The sequence below is a fragment of the Heterodontus francisci genome, chromosome 13 (assembly GCF_036365525.1).
Source record: "Heterodontus francisci isolate sHetFra1 chromosome 13, sHetFra1.hap1, whole genome shotgun sequence".
NCBI classification, from domain to species: Eukaryota; Metazoa; Chordata; class Chondrichthyes; order Heterodontiformes; family Heterodontidae; genus Heterodontus; species Heterodontus francisci.
Window position 1 is genome coordinate 26,777,061 of NC_090383.1, and position 15,144 is coordinate 26,792,204.

At 48.8% G+C, this 15,144-nt stretch overlaps 1 protein-coding gene across 2 annotated transcripts in view; it reads right to left on the reverse strand.

Moving 5' to 3' along the window:
- Window positions 1-15,144, reverse strand: part of LOC137376301 (ribosome-binding protein 1-like) — a 181,577-nt gene that overhangs the window by 48,296 nt on the left and 118,137 nt on the right. For both annotated transcript variants that reach the window (XM_068044571.1, XM_068044570.1), the window contains exons 8-11: window positions 7,772-7,922; window positions 7,030-7,217; window positions 5,145-5,182; window positions 631-721 (exon numbers count right to left, since the gene is read on the reverse strand). In XM_068044571.1, coding sequence (XP_067900672.1) covers window positions 631-721; window positions 5,145-5,182; window positions 7,030-7,217; window positions 7,772-7,922 — 468 coding nt within the window. The remainder of the gene's footprint in view (window positions 1-630; window positions 722-5,144; window positions 5,183-7,029; window positions 7,218-7,771; window positions 7,923-15,144) is intronic.

The window sequence follows — 15,144 nt, forward strand, 5'->3', positions numbered from 1 at the left end:
TATTGTGTAACTATTCTTCATTCACTGTATTTTGCTGCAGAAATAATCCTGCTTTCATTTGGGAGACCGGAGTTTTAATCACGGGTTTTGTTTGCTGTAGTTTGCAGAGACTCTGTTTAAATAGGCTCAGTTTGCTCAGTAAATAGACTGCTTGTTGTAAGTCCTGCCGCAAGCCCCGTCCCACCTCCAACACTTTGGTTGACACAGTGGTGTCAATATTCACTTTGTTAGGTAAACTGTGCACACGCAACAATCACGAGAAGGAGCTTTTTATGGACCTGCATTCCCAGTGTGGAGTATTGCCCAATGGATAGTCATATCGGGACTCTGAGCACAAACATCAGTAGGTCACATGGAAGCCTCTCCTTCAGGGCTCACTGACCTCTGTGCCAGAACTCCCAATACCTGCTCTTTTGGGCAAAGTTCCATATCGAGAGCGCTTTTTCATTGAAGTGGTCTTCAGGTCCAGGCCGCTGCCAGCAGTAAAGGACAGGCGAAGCACTGCTGCTGCATGGATATAGTGTCTCTGACGTGAACCAAAGAGTTCTCTACACAGCCAAATATTTGGGCAGCTGCAGTTAAAACTCTTCCCAAGAGCCACAACCGAAACATGAGCTGTAAAACACTCACATTGTTTTTGTTCTTTTGCTGTTCAACTGTTTCTTTGAGCTGCAGTACCTCCTGTTCCAAAGTGGTAATCTGAACATTTTTATCCTTCAGCCTAAAGACAGAGGAATGAGTATAAGGAGACTGGTAATCACAGAACCAGGCAGCTATACACACTTATTTGCTTGCACGCATACATATACAAGCACACATACATTCGCATTTGCACATGGGCGGACTAATGGACACAGCGGTGATTAAACGGGAGAGCCCCCGAAAATGGGCATGGGGATTGCAATGTGCGATTAACTTATGCCCTTTCAATGTAGTGCTGCCTGCTCATTTGAATGATTTCTACCTGCAGCCAGCACTAACCTGCTGATTTTTGGCTGCTGCATTAGCAGGGGACCCAAAATCACATTTTGCTAGTGACTGTTAAAGCTAACTTGCACTGTTAAAGCAAGCCTGTGCCTCTTAAAGGGGAGGTGCATTGTGCCTGGAGCAGGTACTGGCAGTGAAATGAATCTGACCTGGGAAACACTAATGACTGGCACAACATGGGAGAGCACGGGCTTCAAGTTGTTCCAAAGCTGCAGTGGAGGCCTTGGTGGAGCAGGTGGAAAGTAGGAAAGATGTTCTGTATCTGCAAAAGGTCAGGAAGCCCCTCCAAACACACGGTCAAAAGACTGTGAGAGCAGACAGCCGTGGAGGTCAATGCCAGCAATCGAACCCCGAGAACCTGGATGCAGTGCCACAAGTGGTCAAGGTCAGTGAACCCATCTTGAAATGCCAAATCCTCTCAAGTGCACCACCAGCCTCAGACACTGCTCAAATCACCACACCCCCATCACTCACTGACCAATCAGGACACACAACTACATTCATATGCTTCATCTCTCCCTCACATACTCAGCACTACTGTGAGCCTCACACCCACATTTAACAACCTGCACACACTGCCAACTATTCAACCATGTCAGCCACATCACCCAAACAGATTGCACCACATTCACTGACACACTTCATTCTCTCCTTCTGGAGAGGGTGGTGCATGACTAGAGGCAACAGGAACTAACCGGAGTGGGGGGGTTTGTGGGGGGAAAGGGAGCAAGCCATGTAATCACCATGGAGAAGTTGGTGCTGGCCAGTATTGGATGACCATTGCTGAGGCCGTGGCCAGCGGTAGGGTGGAGACCATTGAAGATGACTGTATCCTCATACCTAATCCTCTTTCTCACATCCCACTTGCCCCTCATCCCTTTTGATTTACACCATCTGCAGCTTGCAAGATTGGACATCTTGCTTTCCTTCTCCCCTCACCACAATTTTACCCTTGTGCCTTTTCCCTTTCAGATACCCAAGAAGTGCAACCAGGCCAGGCAATGGAGAGACATAGAGAGTGAAGAAGACACAGAACCATAACTTTATTTCACACTCAGCCACCAGTTCAGATACTGGCACTGCATGTATCGAAGAGGATGGCATAGAGGTGGGATCTGCACCTGCTGAGGCACAGGGCATGAGTGGGCTGCAGCCAGGGCATGGGGCAAGAATAGCACAGGTGCCAGGTCACCAGAGGACGAGTTACATATGGATTCTACTGCAGAGGACTCAGATGAGCACTTTGATGGATAGCCTACAGATGAAGGCTGATGGGTATGTATAACAAAATGCTTGGCGCACGGGACACCCACCACAAAGCCTGCTGTTAATGTGAAGGAGCATGGAGGAGTCCAGCACCAACTTTGCACAGAGCATGAAGCCCATCCTTTCCAGCATGAAAGTGATGGTCAACTCTGTTTGCACTCTTATGGACCCAACCATGAGGCAGCATCTGTTGGCCAATGTCACAGCTTCCACTGCAGCACAGCAGACGCCACCCAACATCTGAGTCCTGCAGTGGAAGCTCAGACTGAGGTCATAAAAGGTCAGCTTTTTGCCATGCAAGCTCAGACTGCTGCTGTTACAATTGCAGGTAAAAGTATTCAAAGGGATTTTCAGGGTTTCACAGCAATCTGTCCCCCAACACATTACTACAATTGTTGAGGCCCCACCCTGAGGGACTGACAGTTGCTCTGTGGATCAGGATGACAGCATCCTCCCACTCCTACCGCTCCACTAGTGCCCTTGCTGTTGCCCATCAGCTAGCCACCCAAACTGTTTCCTCCCAAGCAGATATAGTGCAGAGTGAAACCAGGCCTTCTAGGGCCAGAGATGGTCAAGGTCATCATGAAAGGCCATCTGCAGAATACTGCACTGAAAGTCAGCAGCCTTCCATCAGCCATGCTGCAGTGTAGAAGTGCTAAGGCAGGTAAAGGTACATGGAAGACAGTGTCAAAGGGAATGCAACAAGGGTAACTAGTTGATGTTTGTATACAATAGGGCATGATTTGATTTATAAATTTGGTTTGGAAAGTTTATTTTGTGGTGACCTTTATTTTTTCATTGCGGCCAGGCAGACAGTGACAGAGAAAAGGTAAAGTGTAGAACTGTTGGGGTTGCGGTTAGTGGTACTCCACTCAGATGAGTTCTTCATGGACAGCCCAGGCAGAAAGGAGGTGTCTAGGTTGCCTCTTCCCTTCTTCATGCTCTTGCTCCTCAGCTTTTCACTGTATACTGGTGGCAAGGGTTGTCCCCTCATGACAGGGAGATTGTACAGCATGCAGCAAACCACCAAGAACCTTGACACTCACTTTGCTGAGTAGGGCAAGGCTTCTCCAGAGCAGTCCAGACAGCAGAAGCGTTGGTTCAGCACGCCAATGGTCTGCTTCATCACATTTTGTGCAACAGCATGGCTTTCATTTAATGCATGCTGCATATGTATGCATGGGTTGTGCACCAGAGTCATCAGCCATGTGGTCAGTGGATAGCCCTCATTGCCTAGTATCCACCCTTTGGTTTGCCGTGGTGACTCAAATATAGATGGCACAACGGACTGCCACAGAATGAAGACATCATGATTGCTGTGAGGATACCTGGCACTGGCCTGCATGATTTGCAGCCTATGGTAATAGAACAGCTAGAAGTTCAGAGAATGGAATTCTTTTCAGTTCCAGTATAGGGCAGAATTGACATGTGGTGCCTGAAAAGCAATGTGGGGGCAGTCAATGGTGCCCTGCAACATGGGAAGCCTGCAATCCTAGCAAAGTCACATTCTCACCCCAACTGTTTGTCCTGGCAAGAGAGAGTGAAATGTAGTTAGCTCCCTTTGTATCGAGAGCATCAATAACCTCCCTTACACTACAGTGAATGGCAAACTGTGAGATGCTGCAAATATCTCCTGCTCCAGCCTGGAAAGAGGCAGATACATAGAAGTTCATCACCATGGTCACCTTCACAGCCACTGCCAATGCAGCTCTTGCCCTACTGAGGTTGCAGTTACAGCTGCATCAGTTGGCAGATTTCCGTGAGGAAGTCCTTACTAAAGCACTGACATCTCATCAATGTTGCTCACTGAGGTTCAGGTAGGAAAATTGCTTGAACATCCTGGGTGGACATGGCTTCCTCTTGAAAACCCTTCTCCCCCCTCTTCCAACAGCTTGTCCTGCTCTGTGTAGCACCTGTTCATTCTCCCAGTCATGCTGTATTCTATGGGGACTGCTTACTAGTACACCATGTCTGGAACAACTGCTTTGTGCAGAAGGCTTGAAGTCAGCAAAAGGTCCTTCAGCACCTGCCACAGCACTCCCTGGAGACTTTTGCAACTTGAAACAACCATAAAAAGGACCAAACACTTGCAAAATCATAGCCACAGCCAGAAGAAAATCAATCAGTAACTAACCGATAAATACTTGATGATTTCTTTAAATAGCGCTGGTGGTGGGAGTCCTTCCTGCTGCTGAACCTGTGTTCAGTTGTGCAAGGTTAAGAGAGAGCATTAGCTGGATCGTCGAGCTCCAAAATGTCACTATTGCCACCAAATCAGCATTACATGTTGATTGGATCTGCCTGCTCTGCAAACTTCCAGAGGACATCCAGAGGGCGGCGCAGTGGCTAGCACCGCAGCCTCATAGCTCCAGCCACCCGGGTTCGGTTCTGGGTACAGCCTGTGTGGAGTTTGCAAGTTCTCCCTGTGACCACGTGGGTTTCCTCCCACATGCCAAAGACTTGCGGGTTGAAAGGTAAATTGGCTATTGTAAAAAATTGCCCCTAGTGTAGGTAGGTGGTAGGAGAATTGAGGGAAGGTGGGGATCTGAGAGGGAAAAATGGGATTAATATTGGATTAGTATAAATGGGTGGTTGATGGTCGGCACGGACTCGGTGGGCTTAAGGGCCTGTTTCGGTGCTGTATCTCTCTATGACTCTATGACATTCGTTGCATGTGTGCGAACACCCTCACCAATACTGCGTCCAGCACAACCTGACCCACAAGCATGCACGTGCACCATGGATACCATTTAGGAGCTCTAAGGGTATTCATAGTGTCCAAAAAGCAGACGCTAATGAGCCAATTTCTCGCCCGCACTCTCTCACACACACACACAAGCACACACCAGCAATTAGACAATCATTCACATGCTTTTGAAACAGTAACTTACCTGTTCCCCAGCTCTTCTAGTTCTACTTGTTGGGTGGCCTAGAACGTTAAAATAAATTAAAGTATGTTTAGGTACATAATTTTTGCAGAATACATCCTTTCACAAACCTTCATTTCAGCCAGCAGGTGCCCCAAGCATTAAGGTGTAAATTGATACGGCAATGAAGTAATTTTTCAGAATAGTCTGAACTTTGGATTCAATTGCTGCTGTCCCCACTCCAAACAATTCTCATTGTTTTAGTGCAACCTGCTGCCCTTCTCCCCACACCCCCCAATTCCACTTCATCCCTACCCTCGGCATTTTTGACATGCTCTGGGACAACTGGCATGACAAGAAAATAGTCAACTGCCCACAAAACAGGCTTTTTTTTAAAAAACAGGGACAATTAAAATGAAAAAGAAATCACATTGGTCAAGTTAAAAAACAGGACAGCGTCAGCTATTGGGCGTGTTGAGTGACCAATGGCAGGGGCGTTGGGATGTGACGATTAGGGGGCGGAAGATCATGTGATGAAACCTCCAGGAACATGTCCAACCAGGGTTGGCAACCCTAAGGAAAAGGCATGCGATTTAAAGAGGAATTCAAACTGTTCTGCAGCTGCACATGGACAGGGCTCAGCTCAATCCGAGCTGTATGTTAGAGCAACCTCTCAGTCTGCTTTATTTCCGCAATGTCCTTTGTCCCATTTATTGGGAGTGGGAAATCGGTAACCCAGTCCAATAGGGCAACAAGGAAACACAGGACCAAAATGACCCTCCTTTTCTCTAATGAAAAGAAGACAGTTAACTTCTTAATCTCACCGCTATAAGACCACTGACTTCACTCTGAACCAAGCACACCATCGACTCCAGTCTGGCATCCCCCCAAAAAAACCTATGTTGTTACAAAGTACACTTATACATCAATAGTGTAATCCTAAATGGTCTTACTACAGTTTCTTTTAAGTTGTGTCTGCTGGAAAACTGCTGGCGAGTCAGGGAGAAATAAAATGGAAGCATATCCATATATGGGTGAAATGGGCTACAGATTGAACTCAACGTCTGATGAAAGGTCACTGACCTGAAATGTTAATTCTGCTTCTCGCTCCACAGAAGCTGCCAGACCTGCTGAGTATTTCCAGCACTTTTTGTTTTTAACCTCTACATGCGTCCCCTTTAACAATGAATGTACGCATAAACCTCCCACCCCTGCTGCGATCTTCCTCATCTGTCTCTATTTTATCAATATCACTAATCCTCTTAACTTTCCTCTCCTTTTCACCTTACGCTCTAAAAACCACCATCTTCTTCCTCATGGCATTGAAATCAAAATTTATTGTCTCCTGTTCTGAACACTTTCTTTCCCACAGGTTCCCAATCTTCACCAGTCTTCCCTCTCTTCCAACTTACAGCTAGCAGACAGGCTCAGTGGGTAGCATTTTGGCCTCTGAGTCAGAAAATTGTGGGTTGATGTCCCACTCCAGGGGTTTGAGCACAAAATCAGGGCTGACAATTGCAGTGCAATACTGAGGGAGTGCTGCACAGTCAGAGGTGTCATCTTTCAGATGAGACATTAAAACTAGGCCCCATCTGCCCTCTCAGGTGGGAAAGATCCCACAGCACTATGCAAAGGACAAGGGAGTGTTGTCCCTGGTGCCCAGCATCATTAAAACAGAGGATCCGGTCATTATCACAATGCTGATGGTGGGAGCTTGCTGTGTGGAAATTGGCTGTCATGTTACCTACATTACAACAGTAACTACATGTCAAAAAAGACCTTCATTGAGTGTAAGGTACTTTGTAGCATCCTGATGTCATGAAAGGTACTGTATAAACACAAGTCTTAACCCTTTACTTTCAAAAGGATTAGCTCCAACACAAGACCTTCCCATGACAGAGCACCTAACCTGAACTGAATGTTCTTTCTCCATCTCTTTATTCTGGCCAGCCTCAAGCAGAGTCTCAATCGACTTGATTCTCTCCTCCAGCCGTTCTTTCTCAGACCCAGCCTCCGTCAGCTGAGCACGCAGCTTTTCCAGCTCCTCTGCTTTGCTCTTCAGGTCGGCCTCTGCAGACACCACTTTAGCCTGAAGATCTGCAGCCAAGTGGAGCAGGAAAAAGGGTGTTGTTAACGTATCTTGCGTCGCTTGAGGCCATCATTTGAACACATCACTTAACATCCACGGAGAACCAAAGGAAGGTCAGAGCCAGGCTTAAGGCCTGTGCCGCCAGCCTCTGGCTGGAAAATCCTGGGCAGTACATTCTCGAGCTTCGCATCGGTGCCCAGTGGGCAAAGGGAAGCTTGGGGTATTATCCCAATCGGAATTAAAATTCTCAGAATTTCTCACCCCTTTCCACACCACTGAATCATGGAGTTAAGCTGTGATACCACTGTGTTCGTGATCTCCCAGGCTACAGCTGCATACTGATGGAAAAGTAATGGAATTCTCCCAACTGACAGCAAAGCAGATAGAATGGGGACTGCCAACGTAACAATCATCTGTGAATACCATCAGCTACAAGAATTTTTTTCTTACATGGGATGAATCAGTTTCGACCAAAATGTCCAACTAAACAGCTTCATTGCTTTCCCCAAGAAACCATTACCACTGAATTTAACCCTCTTACTCTCTCGACCTATAGACTCACCGGTGAAGCTATTGAGAGAAGTGCGCTGTTCCCCTTTCATTTTCTCAGCATCTGCGAGCAGGCTGGAGTAGCTGCTCTGGGACTTGCGAAGCTCCTCGCTGACATCATCAAGCCGCTTCTGTAACGTCCTCTCAGTTTCCTGCTGACTCGACTGCAATGAGAGAGAGAGTGTAAAGGTAAGTCAGGGGCAATAGTTTCCATAAATTGTGAGATGGACCAGTGCAGTTTCTAGCAGACACTGGCAGTGGTACAGGCTAGGCTAAGTCATAAGAACAGGAGGAGGCCATTCAGCCAATCAAGCCTGTTCTACCATTCAATCGGATTATGGTCAAACTGTACCTGAACTCCATTTACCCACCTTGGCTCCTAATACCCCTACCCAACAAAAACCCATCAATCTCAGTTTTGAAATTTTCAATTAACCCCCAGCCTCAACAGCTTTTTGGAGGAAGATAGATCCAGGTTTCCACTACCCTTTGTGTGTAGGGCTGCCAGGTCTACTTTAACATATTCCTGGAGATTTGATCAAACATAGAAAACTTGATTTGGTCATGTGACATTTGATCACGACAGCTCATGATGATTAATCACGACATTTGAACATATAATATTTACATGCAAGACAAAGCAAACTATAAAATAAACAAAACCAAAACCACACCTATTTCAGCCCACTGGCACCCAGACCCAATCACTGGAGCCCAGTGAGGCTCAGTCCTCAGGGAAAAGTGCTAAAGCTGTCTGACTCCCTTAATAAAGAGGGTGAAATGAACTCTCACTTGCTCCAGCTGGTTTCCCTCCATCCCCATTTTGTGTTTCCCTCCAATGTCCTTCACCCAAATTCTGTTACTGTGGCTCCCTCTCTCCCTCGCCACCCCAGTTTGTGTTTCCCTCTCTCCCACCCTCCCTCCACCAGTTCGTCTCTCTCTCTCTCTCCCCCCCCCCCCCGTTCGTGTCTCTCTCTCTCTCCCAGTTCGTTTCTATCTCCCTCCCCCAGTTTGTTTGTTTCTCTCTCGCTCTTTCTCTCCCCCCCAGTTCGCCTCTCTCTCTCGCTCTTTCTCTCCCCCCCAGTTCGCCTCTCTCTCTCGCTCTTTCTCTCCCCCCCAGTTCGCCTCTCTCTCTCGCTCTTTCTCTCCCCCCCAGTTCGCCTCTCTCTCTCGCTCTTTCTCTCCCCCCCAGTTCGCCTCTCTCGCTCTTTCTCTCCCCCCCAGTTCGTTTCTCTCTCTCGCTCTTTTTCTCCCCCCCCCCAGTTCGTTTCTCTCTCTCGCTCTTTTTCTCCCCCCCCCAGTTCGTCTCTCTCTCTCGCTCTTTTTCTCCCCCCCCAGTTCGTCTCTCTCTCTCGCTCTTTTTCTCCCCCCCCAGTTCGTCTCTCTCTCTCGCTCTTTTTCTCCCCCCCCCCAGTTCGTCTCTCTCTCTCGCTCTTTTTCTCCCCCCCCAGTTCGTCTCTCTCTCTCGCTCTTTTTCTCCCCCCCCAGTTCGTCTCTCTCTCTCGCTCTTTCTCTCCCCCCCAGTTCGTCTCTCTCTCTCGCTCTTTCTCTCCCCCCCAGTTCGTCTCTCTCTCTCGCTCTTTCTCTCCCCCCCAGTTCGTCTCTCTCTCTCGCTCTTTCTCTCCCCCCCAGTTCGTCTCTCTCTCTCGCTCTTTCTCTCCCCCCTAGTTCGTCTCTCTCTCTCGCTCTTTCTCTCCCCCCCAGTTCGTCTCTCTCTCTCGCTCTTTCTCTCCCCCCCAGTTCGTGTCTCTCTCGCTCTTTCTCTCCCCCCCAGTTCGTGTCTCTCTCTCGCTCTTTCTCTCCCCCCCAGTTCGTGTCTCTCTCTCGCTCTTTCTCTCCCCCCCAGTTCGTGTCTCTCTCTCGCTCTTTCTCTCCCCCCCAGTTCGTGTCTCTCTCTCGCTCTTTCTCTCCCCCCCAGTTCGTGTCTCTCTCTCGCTCTTTCTCTCCCCCCCAGTTCGCCTCTCTCGCTCTTTCTCTCCCCCCCAGTTCGTTTCTCTCTCTCGCTCTTTTTCTCCCCCCCCCCAGTTCGTTTCTCTCTCTCGCTCTTTTTCTCCCCCCCCCAGTTCGTCTCTCTCTCTCGCTCTTTTTCTCCCCCCCCAGTTCGTCTCTCTCTCTCGCTCTTTTTCTCCCCCCCCAGTTCGTCTCTCTCTCTCGCTCTTTTTCTCCCCCCCCCCAGTTCGTCTCTCTCTCTCGCTCTTTTTCTCCCCCCCCAGTTCGTCTCTCTCTCTCGCTCTTTTTCTCCCCCCCCAGTTCGTCTCTCTCTCTCGCTCTTTCTCTCCCCCCCAGTTCGTCTCTCTCTCTCGCTCTTTCTCTCCCCCCCAGTTCGTCTCTCTCTCTCGCTCTTTCTCTCCCCCCCAGTTCGTCTCTCTCTCTCGCTCTTTCTCTCCCCCCCAGTTCGTCTCTCTCTCTCGCTCTTTCTCTCCCCCCTAGTTCGTCTCTCTCTCTCGCTCTTTCTCTCCCCCCCAGTTCGTCTCTCTCTCTCGCTCTTTCTCTCCCCCCCAGTTCGTGTCTCTCTCGCTCTTTCTCTCCCCCCCAGTTCGTGTCTCTCTCTCGCTCTTTCTCTCCCCCCCAGTTCGTGTCTCTCTCTCGCTCTTTCTCTCCCCCCCAGTTCGTGTCTCTCTCTCGCTCTTTCTCTCCCCCCCAGTTCGTGTCTCTCTCTCGCTCTTTCTCTCCCCCCCAGTTCGTGTCTCTCTCTCGCTCTTTCTCTCCCCCCCCAGTTCGTCTCTCTCTTTCTCTCCCCCCCCCAGTTCGTCTCTCTCGCTCTCTCTCTCCCCCCCAGTTCGTCTCTCTCGCTCTCTCTCTCCCCCCCAGTTCGTCTCTCTCGCTCTCTCTCTCTCCCCCCCCAGTTCGTCTCTCGCTCTCTCTCTCTCTCCCCCCCCCAGTTTGTCTCTCTCGCTCTCTCTCTCTCCCCCCCAGTTCGTCTCTCTCGCTCTCTCTCTCCCCCTCTCTCCCCCCCCCAGTTCGTCTCTCTCGCTCTCTCTCTCCCCCCCAGTTCGTCTCTCTCGCTCTCCCTCTCCCCCCCAGTTCGTCTCTCTCGCTCTCCCTCTCCCCCCCAGTTCGTCTCTCTCGCTCTCTCTCTCCCCCCCAGTTCGTCTCTCTCGCTCTCTCTCTCCCCCCCCCCAAGTTCGTCTCTCTCGCTCTCTCTCTCCCCCACCAGTTCGTCTCTCTCGCTCTCTCTCTCCCCCCCCCCAGTTCGTCTCTCTCGCTCTCTCTCTCCCCCCCCCCCAGTTCGTCTCTCTCTCTCTCTCCCTCCCTCCCCCAATTCATCTCTCTCAGAATCACAGAATAATACAGCGCAGAAGAGGCCCTTCGGCCCATCGAGTCTGCACCAATGCATTAAAGACACCTGACCTGTCTACCTAATCCCATTTGCCAGGACTTGGCCCATAGCCTTGAATGTTATGACGTGGCAAGTGCTCATCCAGGTACATTTTAAAGGATGTGAGGCAAACCGCCTCTACCACCCTCCCAGGCAGGACATTCCAGACCGTCACCACCCTCTGGGTAAAAATGTTCTTCCTCAAATCCCCCTTAAACCTCCCGCCCCTCACCTTAAACTTGTGATCCCTTGTAACTGATCCTTCAACTAAGGGGAACAGCTGCTCCCTGTCCATGCCCCTCATAATCTTGTACACCTCGATCAGGTCATCCCTCAGTCTTCTCTGCTCCAGCGAAAACAACCTAAGCCTACCCAGCCTCTCTTCATAGCTTAAATGTTCCATCCCAGGCAACATCCTGGTGAATCGCCTCTGCACCCCCTCCAATGCAATCACATCCTTCCTACAATGTGGTGACCAGAATTGCACACAGTACTCCAGCTGTGGCCTTACCAAAGTTCTGTACAACTCCATGACCTCCCTGCTTTTGTAATCTATGCCTCGACTGACAAAGGCAAGTGTCCCATATGCCTTTTTCACCACCCGATTAACCTGCCCTTCTGCCTTCAGAGATCTATGGACAAACACGCCAAGGTCCCTTTGTTCCTCGGAACTTCCCAGTGTCAGGCCCTTCACTGAATACTTCCGTGTCACATTACTCCTTCCAAAGTGTATCACCTCACACTTTTCAGCGTTAAATTCCATCTGCCACTTTTCTGCCCATTTGACCATCCCATCTATATCTTCCTGTAACCTAAGACACTCCACCTCACTGTTAACCACTCAGCCAATCTCCGCGAACTTACTGATGCTACCCCACATAGTCATCTATGTCGTTTATATAAATGACAAACAATAGGGGACCCAGCACAGATCCCTGTGGTACGCCACTGGACACTGGCTTCCAGTCACTAAAACAGCCGTCCGTCATCATTCTCTGTCTCCTACCGCTAAGCCAATTTTAAATCCACCTTATCAAGTTACCTTGTATCCCATGTGCATTTGCTTTCTTGATAAGTCTCCCATGTGGGACCTTGTCAAAAGCTTTGCTGAAATCCATGTAAACTACATCAACTGCACTACCCTCATCTACACACCTGGTCACATGCTCAAAAAATTCTATCAAATTTGTTAGGCATGACTTCCCTCTGACAAAGCCATGCTGACTACTCCTAATCAAATTTTGCCTTTCCAAGTGGAGATAGATTCTCTCCTTCAGAATTTTCTCCAATAGTTTCCCTATCACTGACGTGAGACTCACTGGTCTGTAATTCCCTGGCTTATCTCTACAACCTTTCTTAAATAGTGGGACCACATTAGCTGTTCTCTAGTCCTCTGGCACCTCCCCCGTAGCCAGAGAGGAATTAAAAATTAGGTTCAGAGCCCCTGCAATCTCCACCCTTGCCTCCCACAGCATCCTGGGACACAAATCGTCCAGACCTGGAGATTTGTCCACTTTTAAGCCTTCCAAAACCTCCAATACCTTGTCACTCCCTATGACAATTTGCTCAAGAACCTCACAGTCTTTCTCTCCAAGTTCCATATCTACATCCTCATTCTCTTGGGTGAAGACAGATGGGAAGTATTCGTTCAACACCCTACCAATGTCCTCTGGCTCCACCCACAAATTTCCCCCTTGGTCCCTAATGGGTCCTACTCTTTCCCTGGTTATCCTCTTCCCATTGATATACTTATAGAATATCTTGGGATTTTCCCTACTTTTACCAGCCAGAGCTTTCTCATATCCCCTCTTTGCTCTCCTAATTGCTTTCTTAAGCTCCATCCTACACTTTCTGTACTCCACTAATGCTTCCATTGATTTGCTCTCCTTGTATTTGCTAAAAGCCTCTCTTTTCCTTCTCATCGTACCCTGAATGTTTCTGGTCATCCATGGTTCTCTGGGCTTGTTGCTCCTACCTATTACCCTAGAGGAAACATGTTGGGCCTGTACACTCCCCATTTCCTTTTTAAATGACCCCCACTGCTCTTCTGTAGATTTCCCGACAAGTAACTCTTTCCAGTCTACCTTGGCCATATCCTGCCTTATTTTACTAAAATTCGCTCTCCCCCAGTCCAAAACCTTTTTTTGCAACTTGTCTATTTCTTTCTCCATAACAAGCTTAAATTGTACCATGTTGTGGTCGCTATCACCAAAATGCTCCCCCAACTACCTGTCCGGCTTCATTCCCCAGAATTAGGTCCAGCACTGCACCCTCCCTTGTTGGATCCTCTACATATTGAGCTAAAAAGTTCTCCTGTATACATTTTAAGAACTCCACTCCATCGAAGCCCTTAACACGATGACTATCCCAATTAACGTTGGGAAAGTTGAAATCACCTAATATAATTACCCTATTATTTTTACACACCTCTGCAAATTGCACACATATTTGCTCCTCAATTTCCCGCTGACTATCTGGGGGTCTATAATAAACACCTAGCAATGCGGCTGTCCCTTTTTTATTCCTAAACTCTACCCATAAAGCTTCATTTGATGCCCCCTCCAAGATTTCATCTCTCCTTACTACAGTAACTGACTCCTTAACTAATATTGCAATGCCCCCTCCTCTTTTACCCCTTCCTCTGTCTCGCCTGAAGATTCTATATCCCGGGATATTGAGCTGCCAATCCTACCCCTCCCTCAACCATGTCTCCGTGATGGCTACTATATCACAATTCTACGTATCAATCCTTGCCCTTAACTCATCCGTTTTACCTGCAATACTCCTGGCATTAAAGTAGAGGCCATCCATCCTGGTCTTACTCCCTTGAAACTTACTTCCACTGTATTCCCTCTGACTTGTTTGCTTTCCTGTGTTTAGCTGTGTCCCTATTCTGCTAGGTGTCTGCATCCCTTTCCCCTGCCAAATTAGTTTAAACTCTTCCCAACAGCACTAGCAAACCCACCAGCAAGGATGTTAGTCCCCTCTGGTTCAGATGTAGACCGTCCCGCTTGTACAGGTCCCACCTTCCCCAGAAACGGTCCCAGTGGTCCAGGAATCTAAAAACCCTCCCTCCTGCACCAACTCTTAAGCCACGTGTTCATCTGTGCTATTCTCCTATTTCTATACTCGCTAGCATGTGGCACTGGGAGTAATCCAGAGATTATAACCCGAGAGGTCCTGCTTTTTAGTCTACTGCCTAACTCCCTTAATTCTTGATGCAAGAATTCATCCCTCTTTCTACTCAAGTCATTGATACCAACATGTACCATGACCTCTGCCTCATCACCCTCCCCATTCAGGATGCCCTGCAGCCGTTCAGTGACATCCCGGACCCTGGCACCAGGGCGGCAACACACCATCCTGGAGTCACGTTGACGGCCACAGTAGCGCCCATCTGTTCCCCTAACTATAGAATCTCCTGTTACTATTGCTCTTCCTCTCTTTCCCCCTTCCTGGACAGCCAGGCTGCTTGTGGTGCCAGAAGCTTGGCTCTATCCACATTCCCTGGAGGAACCAGCCTCATCAGCCTCCAAAATGGAATACCGATTTGCAAGCGGGACCCCAGGGGACTCCTGAACTACCTGCCTGATTCTCTTGGACTGCCTGGTGGTCACCCATTCCCTTCCTTCAAGTCCCTTCAGCTGCGGTGTGACCACCTCTCTATACGTGCTATCCACGATGCTCTCAGACTCACGGATGCTCCAGTGTTTCCAGCCACCGTTCCAGCTCTGAAACCCGAACTTCCAGGAGCTGCAGCTGGACACACTTCCTGCACACATGCTGGTCCTGGGGACTGGAAATGTTCCCGGATTCCCACATGCAGCAAGAGGAGCATGTTCCCGGATTCCCACATGCAGCAAGAGGAGCAAACCACGGCTTTAAGCTCTCCTGCCATGACTAAACCCTTTAAATTTAAAACTTTAGAAGACTATTATAATTTTTAAAAAACTAAGTCTTGCTAAAACAATGACTTACAATTCAATCCAGTTTGAAAAATACCCACCAGGACTTGCTCACCAGTCAGCTGTGCTCTTTGGAAACACTCGGCTCCCCTCACTCTGAGG